Source organism: Acartia tonsa, chromosome 12, assembly GCF_053477335.1.
Source record: "Acartia tonsa isolate MP-2025a chromosome 12, ASM5347733v1, whole genome shotgun sequence".
NCBI lineage: Eukaryota > Metazoa > Arthropoda > Copepoda > Calanoida > Acartiidae > Acartia > Acartia tonsa.
Window position 1 is genome coordinate 38,716,008 of NC_137271.1, and position 21,421 is coordinate 38,737,428.

Consider the following 21,421-nt stretch of genomic DNA (forward strand, 5'->3'; position numbering starts at 1 on the left):
ATGTTTTAATTCATTATCTGTAATTGGTCTCGTATTTGTGCGTAAATGACGCTAACTAATGGTCCAAGAGCCTATTACTTCCTATTAGCTAAGGTTACAATCAACAAACAACAAATCTTTGTGTTGGAAGTCCCAACTTTTAGTTTTTGTGTCACCCGCCCTATAGAGCATCATTAGGTACTACATGACATCTCTAGTGTGAAGCAGGTTTGTCCCTTTTCTTGAACTAGGTGAAGAAAATATTTATTTAATCTAGGTTGATAATCGATATATTATTACTTAGATGTTGCACCAAATTTATGTTCTCTAATACAGTAAAACTCGTAGCAGGCTAAATAAACGATTTTCCCATTGCATCTCCTTTACCTCATCCCATTTCCTTCTTCTGGATGAACGAACTGACCAATAAATGTTTTCTATGTTAGCAACCTAAATTGACAACAAAATTTCCCCTGTCAATATATCCACGTATATTTCATATCCATTAGGTTGATGACGGAGAAACAGTGGGCACCAGCTTTGCCAAGGAGTTGGACGTCATTTTCAGAAGAAACTCAGGACTCACTGCCGGTGCAATAAACAAGGTAAACAACGTTCAAACTTACGTACGCTGCCTAATTGTAGAGCAGCTACGCTACAAGGCAAAACTTAGCTCACGATAAGCTGTTTCCAATTCTTGGAAAACTGAACCAATTTCTGTTGGAAAATGTTTAAAAATTTTTGACAGAAATCTTCTTAACATATTTGTAAATATTCTTACATAAAGTATTCATGAAATAATCTTTTTAGTAGCGCAACTACTCTATAAATAGCTTTTGTCCGTATGTGTTACGGTTTACCTGTCAAAATTTAATAGAATCTTTTTAGGGTTATTCTAGTGTTCATTATACCTTTACAAGTGGCTTCGCCATTATCATTTAGTAGATCTGTATTTAAAGGGAAATGAAATAGCCTAAAACCATCACAATGCTTATTTAAAGCTTCACTATAATTGAGAAATTAAACGGTTCAGTGGTTAGCGGGATCTTAACAGACCTTATTACTAAATAATACTATTACCAACAAATAAAAAGAATAGCTGCGTTATTTCAAAAGCAATTTTGTATATAGCAGAAACATGTAAGGAAAAAAGCTCTGAAACTTTTTCTGGTTTATAAAGAAATATAGAGAGTTAGTGTTTAAAATTTCTGTAAAAATTATAAAAAAAAAGTAGTTTCAGTTAAAAATTCTGGACTGTATAATATACTGGTCCTTTTATAAAGACACTCGCTCATCATTTGTTGGCTTTGAAACATTGGGTACTTTAATTAAATCTTGTTAAGATAGTTCAAACTTTCAGTACCCAAACTACTAAAGAGGTGCATAAACTTACCTTTCATTGTCTTAGCCCATAAGATCACTGTGAAAATCTCTATAATTTACCTCGGGGATAAAGAGATAGGACAATGGTCTTTAAAAAATCAATCTCCAAATTAAGATAAACAAAATTATTGGGTTTGGTTATCAAAAAATCCTATACTGAGTAAAAATTGTATGTTGCTAACAATATGATTTAAACTTTAAATTTTACCGCATTTTCTCTATAATATTTAAAACATTTTTTACGTTTTTGCTTGAACGTCTGAAAACTCAATATTCAGTCTCTGAGTTGAGACAAAATATTAGATTTTCTCAACTTTCTTTATACAAACAGAATAATACCACGGAGCTAAAGGGATAAGACAATGGCCGATAAATTGATGAACATCCTCAATGATGATACACAAAATTACCCCTTTTGTAGATTAAAATTGGTGGTACGAACGTTTGGAGACCCAACTAAATGAACCAATAAAAATTCCATAAAAGTCCCAAGGTTGTTAAGCAAATGAATAAGAAAACGTTATTATTAAGACTTTGGAGACTAGTGTAATAAACAGCCAAAGTCCCATCCCTCCCTGGAATAATACACACACCCCCACATAACACCCATACACTCACACACACACACCCACATAACACCCATTCACTCACACACAAACACATACACACAAAATTTTGGATCAAACTTTCCATTCATTTTAACCTGACAAAAAAATTTTATATTTTTAAAGAAAATCATTCAGTAATTAATCATTAGAATTAAGACAAAATGTATTATTTTCTGTATTATTATATTGAGCTATTTAAGCAAGCTTTAAAAGTTATGATTGATGTAGTTGTATCCTTATTTTGATAAAAGCAAAATAATTTAGATTTCATCATTTTTCTAATTAGTATTTATGTTTTTTAATGCTGTGCAACAAAAGAAGAAATGATTCTTGTTTTAAAAGATTAAAGTACTTAAGCAAAATATTCATAATATTGATTTGAATGAGATTATATTTTGATATTGATTGCTTTACTTTTATCTAATGTCTCGTCTGCTAACTATCCTTTTCGATATTTCTATCCCATTTTTAACCCCCCCCCCAAAAAAAAAAAAAAAAATTGCCACCAACTTATACTGTCAGTCAAAATTTGGTTTTAATTCTAAATTTATTTTCATTATATTATAAGCAGTATTATAGTAAACTGATAGCTTCGCCCATAGCATTGAGTAATATCTCTTTTATTTCCATACCCCTCCCCTCCTCCCATCTACCAGCAGTTTACGAGATCTTGCTGTACATAAACACCTACAGACATACAACCAGCTACTTTTCTTGGAAAGGGGGTCATTTTATGTTAATAAAATGGATATTTTTATCTGCAAACGACCACCTACTAAGGAGTGGTTCTATTGCAAATTTTTCAACCATTCAAACGTGCATCTACTCTATAAATAAGGCAATTTCTTTGTTTATTGCACTTTTTTAGCTAGTTATAGCCGCGCTATTCATGTTATAAAATACTGTTATCCTTGTTTAATATGTGAAAAGTAAAATTATAAAAGTTTGTTTATCTTATAATTAAACAAAAATAGGTTCTAGCATATTAAAGAAAAGTATCATTATTTAGATTTTTTTATCGTTGAGCCAAACCTTTATGAGACTTATCTGACATTGCAGCAGTAAGAATATATCTCAAAATTAGGTGATTCGAATCCATCACCTTGCTGAATAAAAGGGAATGCTCGTAGTTTAATGCTTCAGTCGCGAGTCTAATGACAGAATTGCTACTCTAATGCATTTTTAGCCAAGGAGAGAGGAGACATTGGACTGTAAATTATACTGGTACCTAAAGTTGTATAACCACATTATTTTTTTTCGTTGGATCAAAAATTTAGGTATTTTTTTTTATTTTGATTATATGGTTTCAATTTTAGAATGTTTATCAATTTATCGTCCAATGTCTTATCCCTAAAGATCCCTAATTTCTTGCAAACCAGAAAGTACGAACAGCGACAATTTCGAGTCCTGCAAAAATATTGTCATTATAATGAAGATAAATTGCGTCAAATTTTTATCAATACTTTTTTGGACTTCATTAGTGGGGCTGTACTTTTTTAATGCAGTTATTTTTCCAGTTTTTTATATGAAGAAAAAAACAAGTATGTCAACATTTGTATACTTTAATCGCAGATAAAAAGTTTGGGTACTGCTTGTGAGGAACCAACCAATCAAAATTCAATAGAAGTACCCAAAATTTTGGAGCAAAGAACGTTTTTATAAAACTTGGTTATTTACAGTCCAATGTTCCCTGATATGTTGAATATCTAGATTAAATAATAATAAAAAAAAACTAACGTGTTTTTCAGTGATTTATTGACAAATATGACTTTTTGTTGCTGCGCTACTTATGGGCCTAATCATCCCAGAGGTGGGGTTTTGAAAGAAGAATGCCGCGTTTTTTCGACAATAATAATAATTGATTGAACGAAGACGACAGGTCAAAAAATTTTGAAATACGCGGCATTCTTCTTCAAAAACCCATCTCTGTAAGATAATGAATAGTTGACATGGGCCCGCTACCATTCCAAAATAAAATTAATAAGCTAACATATCAGTGTGGCAGGGAGAGGGCAATGTATTATAAATTACCTTACCCCAACCTAAGCAATGTTTGAAACTTCGGGCATAGTCCCGTACCGTTGTAGCAACGCCTATTAAGGGGCGATTTGTAGGCAATTGGCCTTGCGGTTTTAGAGCCCCCCAGGGGCTAGAAATAGGAGAAAAGCTACTGTTAAAATACGATGAAACGCCCCTTAATAGGCGTTGCCACTAAAGGTACTATACCCGAAACTTTCTTTCAAAAAAGTCTTAGATCATACTTGGACCTTAGACGCTACCCTATTATAGGGTCCCTATAAAAATGGATATTTTATTGATATTCTTCATCTTATTTTCAGGACATTAGCTCAACAAGTTCGAGTCCCATCGTGACAATTAGAAATTTTTCAAGCGTTGCTCAAATGAAGAAACATAAAAAAGGTAAAAATTAAAATTTTATGTATTTTAGAATACTTTAAACTCATTTTGTTCATTTGTTAGGGAGGGGGGTGGGGTATTTTTTCCATAATCATAACCCCTACGGAGTCCCTATCCCTTAGGGGCTACCTATTATTTAATATTACCTATCCAAACTTGACCTAAAATAATAAAACGGAGAACCACCTCTCTTATATTTGTTTTTATTTTATCAAGAGTGGGGTTTATATGCTCAAAATGGTACTTGAATGGATATTGTCTGATAAAAAGTTATATTTTCAATAAAACCTCGCAAACAATTTTGTATACAGCAAATTAGATTTGTCTTAAAGTTTCTCAGTCTTGGCTCTTAGAGTTGTTGTGCTATGATTTCCGCAAATGTGTTATAATAGCAAAATGTTCCTAATTCTAAGCTAAAAGATGCAAAAGCAAGAAACATATATACTAGTGGTTACTCCCCTAGCATCTAGAAACTATGTATTCAAAACAGAATAGGTGCTTTAAAAATAGCTTAAAACTATCCCAAGACTTAAATCGGAATTTAAAATAGCCTAAAACTATCACAGGAAGGACCTATTCGAAGCTTACATTAAAGTAGATAACCCTAAAGGTTAAGTAGTTACTGAGATCTTAAGCTATAGACAAACACTCTTACTTTTTTTATATGATAGTATTAATAGGAGAAAATCTTACATGGGCTGTTTGTGCGGTAGTAATAAGTAGAATAGAATTTATGCGGCGCTGATAATGTGTACCCTTAAAGTCTATATACACAGAAATAACTTTTTTTGGTGTTCCTTCAAGTCCACAAAATGACAGGTTCTGCTAATATTTCATTAGATATTGTTTCACATTCACAAATAGAAGTTTTGGGTATAGTCCCTTTCGTGGCGCGCCCTTTAATGAGCGAGTCGTCCTATTTTCAAAATGACTTTTGGTAGGTTATTTTAGGTTAGGTTAGGTTATATTGGGTTATGTGTTGCCCCGCAGGGTAAGGTAATTGGCCCTGCAATTTTTATATTTCTTAATAGTGAAATTTATTATTGATGAAGTTTTGTAGCTGTAGTAATAAATGCTAAGAATAAATAAAAGTATTTATGCGTTAGTCATTCCACATCCAACATTTTTCCCTGTCCGATACAATTTGTAAAATGAAATGGTTTTCCAATAATTCCAATATTATGTTCCACGGTTTTAGGTAGCGTAGCTATATTATAATCTGGGTATGTCCGTCCGTACATCTGTATAAACTCAACGATAGTTGCAACTTGCTAGGGTACTACTACATAGCTTCTTGAAATTTAACATTAGATTTACTGAATATGTCAAAAGTTTACTTTTAATTAGGTGTTTTCACTTATCATACTTAATCATAGTTCTTGGCCACCTAAACCCCTTTTTGAAAAATCATTTTTTGATGAAATTTGAGGAAAACCGCCTTTTAATTCTTTAAGATGTTTTTGCTGCACTATCTTTATATAAAAATTGTCCTTGTTCTGATATATTTATGTTTTTATATGCTAAACAGATCAATCTTTATATTCTACAATTGAAATATAAGTTTATCCTTATATAAAGATAACAGGATGTGTGTCTAAAGATCTCGCCAACCAGTGAACCTATATGCTTCGGCTAAAAGATTAACTGCCAGTTTGAACCAACCAATCAAAATCTATTAAAAGTTTTTGAGCCGACGATTGAAAGAAGATTTTTTTTATAAAACTCAGGGTACCAGTGAAGTTTACAGTGTGATATTCCCTCTTTCTGTGCATTAAAGAGATAATAAAATTATTACAAAGAAGACTTTAAATAAAAGAATAATATTAATTTTGTGTCTTTTTTTAGGAAGTTTTCTTGCTCAGACACAGTTCAATTCAACCCCTGACCTACAGGTAATGTACTTCTCTTTGTTTCCCTTATGAACTCTCAATTTATTGTTAGCATTATCCTGTTTCCATGTATTCTTACATAATCTGTCTGTTTTTACTTGTATTCCCTAAACTATTTCTCAGCAGTTTTTACTATATCTAGAAAAAAAGACTAAAACTTCTGAAATCGCTTTTAAAAGTTGATCCCAACGGACAAATTGACCCTCAAATCTATACATAACCCTCCTTCTTATTATCCTTATAAAAGTAATAGGATGTCCGTTTGTCTGTACCGAAGGATCTCGCTAATCGCTGAACTGATATGATAGCTTAATATGTCCAGAGAAGGTTTATAACTATTTTAAGGGATGGGTTTTTTTCAGTTTTTCACTACATCTCAAAAAAATACGCGAAATCATTTTTTAGAAACTAGCAGCTTTGGCTTTAAAATCTAACTTAAATGCTAACTAACATCCAACTACTTTATAGGCGCAGAAGTTTGATAATCTGGAGGACGTGGTGCGTGACCGGGACCTGCCTGACCTGGAGCCCATCCTACCCATGATAGAGGCCAGCAGACGGTCAGTCAGCCAGGAGGATCTCAAGTCTCTAGAACTTGACACACCCCTCACACAGATCAATCTTAAGGTAAAGAATAATCTTAAAGATCAAAAATTAAGAGATTTATTGGTAATGAGTTTCAATAAAAAGGACTATCTTTTCCATTCATTGCAAAATAAAACTCTGCAATGATAGGACAATTGACAATGAACTAGAATACATCCCCAAGTTCTGTTGGATTAATATTATTGATTAAAAAGTTTGGACACTAATAGTTGAGAACCAACTAATCAAAATTCAACATAAGAAGTACCCAAAATTCTAAAACAACCAATGAGAGAATGTGTTTATAAAACTTTGGGTACCAATATCCCATAAATTCTTGATTCTTAACAGTTTTATATATAGCACAAAGTTCCTAGTTGTACCTGTTCACTGTGTAAGAGCTTACTTAAATTTTCATTAAATTACACCTAGTTTATCTGTTATTGCAAAACTACTTTTGTTTATGATTGTCCTTGTTTAAATGCATATCTAATAAACCTCTCTATTCAGGATGGTTCTAACCACCAGGGCTACTACACTCTGCCCAGCAAGGCTAGACGTGGTGCCAGGGGTGTTCAGGAGATGATGGCCAGTATTGCCACCAGTCAGGACAACTATGGCAGGACCCTCACCAGGATCAGGCCACTCCAGGTACAAGTTTGATTCAGAGATCTAAAGGGATAAGACAATGGCCTATAAATTGATGTACTTGCCCAATGATGATACAAAAAATTACCCCTTCTGTAGATTAAAATAAGTGGTTCAAACATTTGAACACTCAACTTAATTACCCAACCATTCAAATTCAATAAAGTCTTTAAATTCAGAAGCTGGGTTAAAATCAATATCTTTATTTTATTCTTAAATGATTAATGTTTTAGATACCTTAATTGCGAGAATTTAACAATAATTCTTACCCCCTTTGACAATCTTCTTATTTTTTCTCTAATTTGACTCAAATGTAATCAATATTTGTATTTTAGGCTGACTTCAGTCCTGGAGCAGGACCTGCCCCCACGCACCCTCCCCCACCAGTTCCAAACGGCGGGGTGGCGGCTGGACAAATGATGTCGGTGGCGAACAATGGCGGCAATCCGGATTATGCTAAGGTACGTTTACATTTTCTGTAAGGTTTGGTGATTTTTAAAATTATTAATATCCAGTTAAAGCTCAGAGGGAGGAAGGGGACAATAATTTTGATAAACAGAAGAAGTATTTTTTGTTTAACATCATTGGATAATGATATGCACATCAATTAATCGTTCATTGTCTTATCCCTCACGATCCCAGGTACCCTTAAATAGGAAGATTGTTATGATTGCAGTATCTACACAGTATATCAGTTTTTAATTTACAGTCTGCGTCATTTCATTATATGATCATTTTTTATCCCCTGGTCTTTAGTGGAAAAACATAGGGGTTAGGAAAATAGCCTAGAACCACCCCAAAAACATGTGATACTGCGCTACCAATAATTTGCAAAGTCTTTCTTGTTTGATATTTTGCTTAGGTTATAATTTTGCATAAAATTCCAGGTTGAGGTTAAACCCAGCAAAGCTGGCTGTCAAATCAGCGTAGCCCCGGCCTCGAGCTTCAAACCCTCCTCCAACGCTCGCCTGTACGAGGGGGAGGCCACGTACAAGACCCCCACGCCCCAGGCGACCTCGCCCGAGGCGGGCAGCAACAAGAAGAGGTCGCCCACACGAACACACTCCCTGCCACCGAGGCCAAGCAAACCTTTGATCTTAAAACGCGAGGTATGGTTTACGATTTCATTTATGACTTTTTATGCAGGGAGGGAGGGGTCATTGGACTATAAATTACACTCAAATACATATAACCAAGTTGGTTACTTTTATTTCTTTTTTCTTTTATGTCTTTACCCTGCTTTGAAATAATTTGAAATTCAATCAATCCACTACATTTTTCCAATCTGTTTTATCATTACTCATAGGATAATAGTTATTTCTCGCATCGTATTATAAACAGCTTTCCGCGGATTTAGAATGTACAATTATAAGATTAAAACCAGTTTGTTTAGCCCCGAGGTGCCGAAGGCATGGGTTAAAAAACTGGTTTTAATCTTATGATTGTACATTTTTATATTCGTAGAAAGCTGGATATAATACGATGCTAGACATAGTTTTTTCGTATGGATGAGAACCGGTTCTTATCCACCGGATTCAAATGAATACGAGAAAAATAATATTAAAATATTATTCAGGAACCTCTGGGACCGGTGGAAACGTACGCAGTGAACGGTATCAACTACACCACTTACACAACATTCAGATCTCCACTCACGCCAGATGATAACAGGTAAAACCGACCGACCGACCCTTTGACATATTATTAAAGCCATAGGAATTTATGTTTTTGTTGCTTGATGCATTTGTTTACAAATATAGATAGATCATGCGTTGGTATAATGACAGGGGAAATTTATTGTAAATTTAGGTTGCTAAATTAGAGTAAAACACTAGAAGGAGAAAAGGTTAAATAAATGTATCTCCCCATCGCAACCACTTTGTGCAACCTTTCTTTTGGGTCATTGAAAATCAACCAATGGTGCCGCTTATATTAACATAGGCAAGTAGCAGAAAATAATTTAGAAGCAGACGAAAGAGGTCTTTGAAAAATGAAATTAGGTAATTGTCTGTATATACATCTATACTATAGATCTGTTGTTGCCAACATGGACATCACTCATTGGTCAGTTCGTTCATCCAGTAGCAGGGGAGAGGGTGGGGTAAAGAGGGGGTATGGTGTGTTCGTTATTTTAGCCAGCTATAAGTTTCACTTTAGTTGAGAACATGATAATCTGGTGTAAGATCCATGTAATAATAAATACCAAAATGGGTAGGATTGCCTTCCCCTTTTTTCTTATCTCCACAAGGCTTTATGTCCCCTTTTGAGTCCCTGTGCACGCCGCTGTTTCATTCTTATACATTTTTACTGTATTATAGTTTATTATTTTTATTGGCTATTTGTACTCTTAACAATTTGATATCTGGATGGCATTTGATGAAATATTTTACTTTAGGGTTGATGACGACTCAGAAACACCAACAAACGCCCGTACACCGGACGAGGATTACGACGTTAACGGCGGCTACCGCCTTCCCACCGCTGGCGGCCAAACCGCCGTCAACAACAACGGCGTGGGCGTGCCCCACATCCCCGAACCGGATTATGATATTTCGGACGCCGAAAACGGTTCTTATTCCGGGTCGGATTCGAGTTGGCGGAACGGTGGCGGATCTGGCGGCATGGCGCCGTCCGAGGATCCGATAGGGACGCGGGGCCGCGAGCCCAGCACCGCAACGTTGCGGCGAAATCAGCAGCAGCGACAGGATAGGAAGAAGAAGAAGACCGTGAGCTTTATAATGAATCAGGATATAGCAAATATTATCCATAGTTCTGGCACTATGACTAAGAAAGAAAGCATTTTGAAGGTAATTTTTCATTGAATATTTATTGTTTTGTTTATGATATGGATTACTTGTGGCTGTCCCACTAGCATCCATTGGCTCTTAAAGGAAAGGGAGGGGAAGGAAAAATAGTTAAAATCCCACGAACTAAATCTAAAAATAAAATAGCCTAAAACTATGACAGGGTTCCATGTACAGCATACTTATTTAAACTGGGAACTATACAGGATAAGTAGTAAGTTATGGAATTCTTAAGGTTTAAACATAGAAAATCTTACAACTTTATATGATTGAAAATGTATTTTTAAAACAATATTTTTGCTAAAGACTCGTTTTACAATACCAAATTGGTTTTCTATATGGCAATGGCATACTGATTTTCTTCTTATTTAGGATACTAAACGGGAGGCTGAACCCGAAGGCGAGGCTGCAGGCTGTTGGAGGCCGACTAGACGGTCTCCAACAAAGACGGTTAATGTTCCACCCAAAGCCGGACAAGCTAAACCTAAGAAACCTATAATTAAGGTAGGATAATAATTTTTTTATTTCTAGTTTTGGGGAGCTTTTCGTCTGCTTTTTGCTTTTTTGTAGCGAATTGGCTGTGTTAATATTTCCAACGTTAATGGCTGATTTTCAAAGACCCAATTGAAAGTCAGCACATGGTTCCAAACGGTTGGAACATACAGTTATTTTACCCCTTCCCTCTCTATTATTTTGTTTATTTTAAGATCTCTTCTAAAAATCCAAATTATTACAAAATATTTCACTGCGATTTTATAGGGTCCTGTAGTACCGCCCCACGCTGAATGGGAAGGCGGTAGCCTACTACCCGCCGAGGAATGGGAGAATTCTCCCGCCAACAACAACTTCCCGCCTCCACCGACCAGCGTTGTCACAGCAGCTGCCCCAAGCAATACAAAACAACAACAACATTGGGACATTCAACAACTGCCGGCGGTAGCACCAACAACCGGTGCCGCCTGGGAAAAGGACATAACCCCGCCGCCCCAGCCTAAGCTGACCTCAAACTCTAAAATTCGCATCGAGGTTGGTTCCAACAACAACAACAGCAATAATCAAAACATGGCGGTGCCAGCTGCAGTGCCAACCGCCAACACGCCACCGGTATTATCAAAATCCCACAGCTTTTGTTCCCCGACCACAATGACGCCCAACAGCCGGGTTGCTGTGTTGGACCACCAGCACAGCAACAACATGCTTCTGATGACCAACAGCGTGCACCAGAACAACAGCAATAGAAGCCCGCTCCTGGTGCATCACAACAGCACTAATCAGACCCATTATCCCGGCAGCAACGGAATCCTGAAAAAGGATCCCAACAGGACGGGCAGTGTCCAGGATATTCTGGAGTCTGGAGGTGGCAATGGCGCGGGCAATGGCATTAGTCAGGCAGATCTACAAAGGGCCAGGTATGATTAATTTTAATTTTGGGTTGAGTGAAGCATCTCTAAAATTCGTACGTTTTTTCTTTAGCTATAATTAGGAAAGCAGGTTTTTCATCTGATATCAGAATGATTAACTCTATAGACAACAACGTATACCCATACAGGCAAAAATGAAAGAAGACATGAGATTCCTTGTTTATTGGTGGAATTTTGAAATTGAAAAAAATTACTTAATTATTTATAACTAATGAAATTGTCATACTGAGTGATTTATTGACAAAAAACTGTATATTCAGATCTCAGTTGAAGTCTAGTAGATCGCTGCCGGATATGGTGGACGAACAGGATAATTCCAGCAGTGGTGTTAGCAGCGACCAGGTATCATCGTTGTTCAAACAAAATCTATTTTTATCGTTTTTTTTTTGCTGTTTATAGATTTTTAAAATAAAATAAAGAAAACGGTCTTTATTTGTAATGTAAAAGCAATATGAGTAACAATGAATTTTATTTATAGGATCCTGATAATAACTCCCATCAAGATCCTCACGACACTGCCGGCGGTCTTCTAAGCAACGGCAGCGGCGAATATGTGACACAGCTGCTAGTCGGACCGCCCGGCTCGATCGCCCACCCGCCTGGGGGCATGTCACGCAGTGCGGGTGTCGCTCAGTGGAGGGAGTGGGCAGCCGAGGGGGTTGGAACCCCGAGGGGCTTGCCAGCTGGCAAAGAAGAGGATTGCCATAGTACAAATTCTGAAGAGGATAAACCTATTATTAATAGGATGCGGCAAACGAAGGTAAAATTTTTATAAAAAAAACGTTAGAAAACTTGAAAATACATCTTCCTTGATTAACAACACTTTGTCCAGTATGGCTTCTAAACCGATTAATATCCGCTGGATTAGAACCAATTGTCAGCCATACTGAAAAAATTATATACAGCATCGAATCACAGAAATTTTTATACAAAAAGGCAAAAGTGGTTTTAATTATTTTTTTATTTTTATATCCACTGAAAGCTGTTAATAATGTAATGCTATAATAACTGTTTAACTTCTCACAAAAGGTCTCAAAGTTTTTTTTCTTTTAACATGTACATGTTTATTTCATGTTTACTCCAATTCCTTTTCATTGTACTAAAATAATGTTAAATTAACCTTGTTGTATTTTAATTAAGGACGCATCGACCATAGCTAAACCCGGCGAGCTTTTGGCTTCCGGTGGCGGCATGAAAACCCGGTTCAGCAGCTCAACTCTCGGGCGCAAGCCCGCCAGCTCGAGTCCCAACAAAAACTTTTCTAGTCAGTCCTACAGTCAGATACATAAACGAAGTAAGTATTTCAGTATTTTTAGCTTTCTTATATAAAGATTGAAAAATAAGTTCTATGGCTAAAACTAACTAATTTTGCTTTATAGAGCCCTATATTAGGCTTAAAAATAATCTTAAACCATATTTTAGTTATGTCCGACTGACATAAAAAGGGATGTAGCAACGAAAAATATTTTAAACAATGTTTACTTTGTTTAGATGCCGAGCCCGTGCATATTGAATGGACCCACGACACGCTTCCCGCAAAATCCAGGTAAAGCAACATTTTTTATTTGAGATATAGCGGTGGTGTCCCCCGTGTTCCTAGTCGATCACAGAAACCTTTCCCCTCATTTTGAAAAAAAAATTGAAAATAAAGTAGTTTTTGGTTGTTAGGCACAGGATAAAACTAACCAACTACCCCCTTATTTTTTTATTTATTTCAAAACTTGGTAGGGGAGGTACTTTGATATGTCACACTAAAAAACCTCCAAGATGCTATTACTAAGAATGTAAAACTGAATAAGTGCTATTATTTTATCTTAAATTCCCTTTAATGTTACACTTACAAACAAGATCATTTGACATAATCAAAATATTTTCTGACATAACTATTAGGATAAAGGAATAGAAAGTAACTTTCTTGTTTATTGGGGGAATCGATATGTTATTACATGGATGTTGCACTAGTTTTCATGTACTCATATAAAGTGATACTAGCAGTTGGCTGTATAACGATCCCCTCCTCCCGAAAAAAATGAACTAGTCAAAAAATTAATGAAAATACCTGCAAATCGTGGAATTCATAGATTTTTAAAACAAAATTTTTTTATCTGAGTTACATAGAGGCAAATTTACAAAAGTATCTATTCTTAAATGCTTGAAAAAAAAACTCTTTTACCTTTTGATATAAGATTTGAATTTTGAACCCATCTGTCAAACCAGTAGCGACGCTCAAATTTATACGCAATGTGTTCAAACAATAACACAATAATAAGATATAAAAAAAATTCACTGCAAACTTTCGTCATTTTTTTACGCATATTAGTAGGTATATATTTTTACAAAAAGAAACTAAAATTTATACAGTTAATGGTTCTGAAATTTAAATCAGTCAATAAAAGTAAGATTTATATTGTACTTAATAAATAAGATAAAACAATTGCTATATTTTACCAATTTTTTTCATTTATCAAAATCTGCCAACGAATTGACGCAAAAATTGGCGTACACACATTCATGATTTTGACGCATAAATTGTAGCGGAAATGTTTGAAATTGTTAAAAAGTGCGAATATATGAGGAGTAAACAGAGTTTAACGTTTTTGTCAGCTTCAGTGTTTCCACAAAATTGTCAATGTTTAATATTTAAAGAAAAACAATCCTAGCTTATAAGATACTAGCGGCTTCGCCCCTAGCCTCTAGGGGCATTGCCACAATAGGTAATTAAAAAAAATAAGTACCACTAGAGCTGCCACCATTATTTTTTTTTAAATTGAGGGGGAATTTTTTTTTGGGGGGGGAATTTTTTTTTTGGGGGGGGGGTTGGGGGTGTACCACTCCTCAAGAAGATAGCCTAAAACCACCACAGGACCAGTAGGTATATTCTTTGAAGAGTAGAATCCAATCAGTTTAGTAGTTACCGAGATCTTAAGGGACGGACGGACAGACAGACAGACATCAAACTACTTTGTATTATAGATAAGCGGAATAAGGTTCTATTTGTTGTAATAATTACGACTTTTATGGCTTTTATAAAAAGACTTTGTTTGCGAGAGGGTTGACTCACGCAAATTGGCTGATTTTTAATTTTTTGTTTCTTGTTAAAATGTGGGGGGGGGGGGATTTGGGGGAAGACATGTGTTAACAAGGATGGTAAAGTTCATAACTCAGAAAAAAACGTCACCAAAAAAAGGAAATGTTGATACTTATGAAAATTTATCCTTAAATTAAAATAGTTATCTAGATATTATATTTGATATAACAGATCTTTAGCATAGATGTGTAGACAACTGCCTCCCTTCCTTTCACAAAGACCTCTTTCGTCTGCTTCTAATTTATTTTCTACTACTTGGCTGTGTTAATATAAGCGACAAAATTGAGTGATTTTCAATGACCCAATAGAAAGGTTGCACAAGGTTGATGCGATGGGGAGATACAGTTTTTTAAACCTTTCTCCCTCTAGTGTTTTACTCTAATTTTGATATCAAAGTTTAGCTTTAAAGCCAAAATTAGAAAGAATAGTTTAGATATTGAACTGGTTGTACTGCATATATTTCTAAGTCTAATACTTTGTAGGTCAGTGAATCTTAGTTTTCTAGATTACTTGTTGCGTGCCTCCAAAGGATGCCACAATCTTTAACTTCCTTAGACAGCAAAGTAATGCATTATAACGTTGTTGTTGGCGGATTTTTTTGCTTTTAAGAAGCGCAGCTACTTTTTATGTAAAAAAAATTCGTTAAACGGTCGATAAAGCGATAAAATAAATATTTTAAATTTCTAGTTAAATTAGAAAAGAGATCTTCTTTTTCTAAAATCATTTTTCAAATCTTACACAAACATTCGAAGAAATTTTCAGGGATAAGTCACTAAACGAAAAATTAATCTTCTCCCCGTTATAAATATGTGGATATTGTAGCTTTAGTAAGGTTAAAATTATGAGAAAAATTAATGTAAATAATCTGAATTTAAATCTTACTCTCATCCCTTAAAATATTCAAGTTTAGTTGAAGAATCGTTTACATATTTTATTTTGATTAATAACTTTTTCCCTTCCTTTTATTTTTATTTTTAATAGCAAAGCTACTCTATAAATAAGCCTTTAACATACGGCAAAGTAAGATACCTTAACTGACTGATTTCTTTTGTTTATTTTAGAGGATTTTTAGATTTTTTAATGAAATAAGTTTTATTATATAGTTTGTTTACAATATAATAATACTAGCGGCTTCGCCCCTAGCCTCTAGGGGCTTTGCCCCAAGAGGTTTGATCAACCTATTTTTTAGTATTTTAGATTGAAAAGGCAAAAGTTAAAAAAAAAAAATTTTTTATGGGGGTGTTATTTTTCATTTTTTGGGGGGGTTTGGGTTGTCCCACCCCCCAAGAAAATAGCTTAAAACCATCACAGGACCAGTAGGTATATTCCCTGAAGAGTAGAGGCCAATCGGTTCAGTGGTTACTGAGATCTTAAGCTTCAGACGGACAGACAGACAGACATCGTTCTACTTTGTATTATAGATAAAGTAATAATTATCTTTGTCTGAAATTTAAGATCTCAGTAATTGCTGTTTGAATGGGTTGTTCTTTTTATAATTGTATTTGGGTTGTTTTAAACTATTTTCTTGACCTCCTACACCTTCCCCTGGAAGCTATAGGCGAAGCAACTAGTCATTAGATAAAAAAAGAATTTAACACTAAATTTTTTTTTTATTTTCAACGAAATTGGAAGTTTTTAAAAATTCTAGAACCCACGACCCTTCACAAATTGAAGAATTCTTCTAGAAAGCTAATAAAATAATACAAAACTATTTTATTTTATATTTGACCTAAAATACCTACCAAATATTTATCATTATAAATGTCTAAAAGCAGCCATAATCAGACTTTATTTGATCTAGGAGAAAATTTGAATTAAAAGGAATACTTTTAGGTTACTTTTATTTTATACATAAGTATACCTGTAAATGAATAGTTATTTCTCGCATCGTATTATAAACAGCTTTCCGCGGATATAGGATGTACAATTATGAGATTAAAACCAGTTTTTTTTAGCCCCGAGGTACCGGCTAAAAAAAACTGGTTTTAATCTTATGATTGTACATTTTTATATTCGTAGAAAGCTAGATATAATTCGATGCTAGACATAGTTTTTTCGTATGGATGAGAACCGGTTCCTATCCATCGGATTCGAATGAATACGAGAAAGGTATTTAAAACTTATTAACAAAAAATATAATTTTTGAATTCATTCTAGAATCAATTCCTATTATATAAAGTAGCAAGCTTTTTTTGTCAGAAGCTTAGGATTTCAGTAACTACTGAACCGACTGAGTTTTACATTTAGTGGAAGCTTGACATAGGTCCTGTGAAAATATTAGGACATTTTATTTATTAAATTTTTTTCTTTGGGTGGTTCTAGGCTATTATTCTATTCCGCTACAAATAAAATATATAAAGTATAAAAAAAGACTTGCCCTTTTAATTCTATTGCAAATCTACCCTACTTACTCCCCCCTTTAGAGTAATTTAGACGTCTAAATGAATGAATCTAAAATTAAAGGGATTAAGCATTTGATGAAATGTTTTATGGGTGGATCCTAGCTAGAACAAAACCCCCACCCTTGTTTTTTAAATAACTTGCAAGTATGGGGGGGGGGAGGTTATTCGTTTGTGTACTACTTTAGGTCAGTTTAGGTTAGCTTATATTAGGTATTTGGTCTCCACAGGTTTGGGCATTGCAGGGTTACGGACATAGCAGCGGTTAGACATTGGCAATTTTTTAAAAAATAATGGTTGTGGGAGGTTATCAGTGATTGCTGGCCACTTTAAGGAAAAGCACTGGTTGATCATTATCTTACATAAAGACAAATGGCATGCAACGAATCCCTTTTAGAAAATTAAAGGGATAAGACAATGGTCGATAAATTGATGTACATTCCTAATGATGATGCACATAATTACTCCATTCAGTTGATTACAATTAGTGGTTGAAACGTTATTTAACTTAATGATCCAATCAATCAAAATTCATAAAAGGTCCCAAAGTTATTAAGACAACGAATAAGAAAACTTGATTTTAAAACTTTGGGGACTAAAGTAATAACTAGCCTAATGTCACCTCCCTTCTTGCCTAATTTATCTGTTAACTTTATCCTTGCGGTCTTTATATTGGGGCATTAGATATACAAATAATAGAGTATTATTTATAGATTCAAATCTTATATTGTTTCAATGTTCACTGGTTTAAATATTTTTAAAATAAAATTAATAGAATTTTTTTGAATTATTTAAAATTACCACCTTAATAAGTTTATATAATACATTTTTTAAGATTAAGCCTCTATTTTAAATCTTCTGTTTATGTGGCTAATACATAGACAAAAAAGGCAGGAACCTAGGTCTTTGATCTATCATCAACTAGGTCTTTGTTAGAGAGGTGGGTGTCTAACCCCACCCCCTCCCCGAACACGAAAATTGTTTTCTTAGATTTTTCTAAATTTCTGTGTTTTTTTATGTATTCTTTTTTATACAATTTTGGAAGATTTTTTTTACATTTTTGTATGTCAACCTCAATTAGTGAGATTAATATATCAAGGAAACCACCACCAATATGAAGAAAAGTCGGGACTGGGGGGAAAAAAGGTCAATTTGTTACAATTTGGGGAGTGAGAAGGTTGCGACCGCTCTGTTTTTTAGCAGGGCGTTAAAACCAAAAATTCCATCAATTTTTTTGTAGCTCCTTTTAGTTTCAAATAACTTTCATGCCAAATAAGATGAACTGAAATTTAATTTCCGAATGTGTACACAGTTTCCTCATCCTATCTTAATATTTTCTACTAGCTAAAACAGCTTCAAACTTTCCACCAAAAAAATGAAATTTTAAAAATTTAAATTTTGAAAGTTTGAAGTAGTAAATATTTAGATAGGATGAGGAAACGCCGAGGAAACTTCGTACACATTCGGCAATTAAATTTCAGTTCATCCCAAATAGTTTTAGTATCGTATAAAGAAAATATGTAACAATTTCGTCTAAACAATGATCATTTCGCTTTTTCTTTCTCTATTTACACCCAATTAACATTTTTTTTTAAATTTCTAGTGTGCCCGCGCTGGGTGACCACGTGAACGTGCAGCGGCCTTTCCGTACCTCCGACGACCGGATGACCCAATCCTACACCCTGGACCGCCCAACTGGCCGGTCAAGCAGCCAGAACCGGCAGGTCGGAGTCGGACAGTCAAGCAGGAGTATCAATGAAAGCCTGGCCCTCATTAAACACCATGTTAAGGTGAATATTAATCTTCTAATAACTATATTAATCTTCTATAACTTGTGTTTGTTCATGCAAACGAGTCCATACGCCTTTTGAAGATTGTTAATAATCTATTGTAATCTATTTTAGTAGAGATAATATGTTCATAGTTTAATTAAAGATAAAATTTACTCAATATACACTAAAATTAAAATTCTGTTTTACTTTTAGGATCTAAAGCATTCTGAAGTATATGAGGGAGTGCCCCCGCCACCCTCTTCAATAACCTCTGCCAACAAACCTACCAGCAACCCCTCATCCCTGCCCTCCCTCCCGCCATCGGGCCCCAATAGCCTGCGCAGTGCCACCAACCCCAGCGGAGAACCATCCATCCCGCCCTTGTTGGCCCCGCCGCCCGGCTTCTCCGACTCCGAGCACTCGCACAGCGATAACGATTCCTTTACCGACGTGCTCGAGACAACCGGCGGATTTTCCCGCTACGGTGCTACACGGATCTCACGCCAGCCAAGACAACAGCCAGTCGCTGCCACAGCTGGCCTGCGCAATGGCGAATCAACCGCTGTCAAAAACGGTGGCGGCAGTTTCCAACTACGCACCGTGCTGGAGTGGAGCGAGGACGACGTGTGTGATTGGTTGACTTCGCTGGAGATGCCGGAATACGCTGCCGGCTTCAAGGCGGCCGAGATCACGGGCAGCCGCCTCACCACGTTGGACAACAGGGACTGGGAACGGCTGGGCGTCACTAAGATTACTCACAGGAATGACTTGCTCTTTGATTTTTAACATTCGCAGTTATTTTTTTATCCCTTAATCTTACCAAAAAAGATTTACCGACCGTCGATAATTTAATGTGACCACCAATTATGGTAAACTAAATCTCCCCCATTTTATAATTATTGTTGGAAAAGTAAAACGATCATTGTTACTTTTGACAACCTAATCTTTGAAGAGGGCTTTTAACTCTAAATAGTAGATATGCATTTTTTTTAAACATCTAAGAACAAGTTTTTAATTCTAGATTGAACATAATCAAATCAATGAAAAGATACATGACCAAAAAATAAGAACATACAAACAAATAAAGAGTTATTAAAAACACTATGGATATTCTTATTTAGAAACATTGTTCTAAAAAAACGCCAAAATCAAATGATACGACGAAAGAGAACTATCCACGAACAAGAGCACGTGATTCTAAGTACCTTCCAGCATTGATCCTGAGTATTTTCTTTCAGAATATAATAGGTCACTATCAATAAATAATATATTGACGAGAAAATTTATGTTTCACCACTTCAAGTTGAAGAAAAGTAAAAAAATGTCCACCATTTTTCGTTAAAATTCTATCAAACGTTTTGTTGAGTTCGGGGTGTCTTTAATTGTCCATGTTGTCAAATAATAAAAATAAAAAAAAGTCAAAAGCACATTTACTATATCTCATATGTATGTTTAAATTAATGCTAATATGGATTAATTTACAATCTATATAACACGAGTATTCGCATATGTATCTTCAAATATCCATTTTATTAAAAGAATTAGCTTCATAAAATTTTTCAAAATCAATTAAAATACCTAAAAAAAACATGGTGAAACATAAATTTTCTCGTCAATATATTAATAATATATGGTGTCCTATTCTATTCTGAAAGAAAATACATAGGATCAATGCTGGAAGGTACTTAGAATCATGTGCTCTCGTTCGTGGATAGTCCTCTTTAATGTAAAATAAATTGTTATTGAATAATATTCTTTCATGAAAACTTTGTGCCAATAATTTTATGTTTTTTTTCTATGTTATGATCTTATAATTAAATAATTAAGCATGATAATTATTAAAACTAGTCTTTAAATTTTGCATTGTTGAAAAAGCATAGAAAAAATATTAATCTAGATCAGCCATAACCAATTTCTAGACTTTTCGGCGGCAGTCTACTTTTTTCTATGCTTCAATTTTATACTTAATATTAAATAAGATGAATCTATTAAGAAAATTAGAACTGTAAAAGTAAATTTTTAAAAAATGGTTAAATATGAGTTTATTATAAATTTCCAATCTATGGTCATAAGTTTTCCATAAATCTTTTTGATATCTAACTTTCTGATTTTGTGATTTCTGCATTTTTAGTTATTATTATTTCATAACTTTTTTTTATTTATAGAAAATTATAGATTTTTGTATAATAGTAATTCTAGTTATTGTATATTATTTCTTTGTTTTTATGTGCTAAATATTTAAATTTATTATTATTAAAAATATTGTTTTTTTTCTCTTGTCAATAAATTTATAGTTTGGAAATTTTTGTTTTTTGTTAAAAGCGTAGCTACCAAGTTTATGAAGAATGTCTGTACGTCTGCCCGTCCAATGTTTACTGTATTCGACCAATAAAAAAATCAGATAATTAGACCCTACTAACCCTATTT

At 34.5% G+C, this 21,421-nt stretch overlaps 1 protein-coding gene across 4 annotated transcripts in view; it reads left to right on the forward strand.

Annotated features, from left to right (window-relative positions):
• The window catches only part of LOC145334150 (uncharacterized), a 481,948-nt gene extending 461,765 nt beyond the window's left edge, over positions 1-20,183 (forward strand). For all 4 annotated transcript variants that reach the window (XM_080179457.1, XM_080179456.1, XM_080179454.1 and 1 more), the window contains 18 exons: positions 489-584; positions 4,310-4,391; positions 6,234-6,280; positions 6,746-6,904; positions 7,373-7,513; positions 7,846-7,971; positions 8,398-8,619; positions 9,087-9,181; positions 9,906-10,317; positions 10,687-10,818; positions 11,074-11,723; positions 11,996-12,077; positions 12,214-12,495; positions 12,876-13,029; positions 13,227-13,281; positions 18,826-19,012; positions 19,208-19,753; positions 20,014-20,183. In XM_080179457.1, coding sequence (XP_080035583.1) covers positions 489-584; positions 4,310-4,391; positions 6,234-6,280; positions 6,746-6,904; positions 7,373-7,513; positions 7,846-7,971; positions 8,398-8,619; positions 9,087-9,181; positions 9,906-10,317; positions 10,687-10,818; positions 11,074-11,723; positions 11,996-12,077; positions 12,214-12,495; positions 12,876-13,029; positions 13,227-13,281; positions 18,826-19,012; positions 19,208-19,753; positions 20,014-20,061 — 3,516 coding nt within the window. In that variant the 3' untranslated portion in view covers positions 20,062-20,183. The remainder of the gene's footprint in view (positions 1-488; positions 585-4,309; positions 4,392-6,233; positions 6,281-6,745; positions 6,905-7,372; positions 7,514-7,845; positions 7,972-8,397; positions 8,620-9,086; positions 9,182-9,905; positions 10,318-10,686; positions 10,819-11,073; positions 11,724-11,995; positions 12,078-12,213; positions 12,496-12,875; positions 13,030-13,226; positions 13,282-18,825; positions 19,013-19,207; positions 19,754-20,013) is intronic.
• Positions 20,184-21,421: the final 1,238 nt, after the last annotated feature.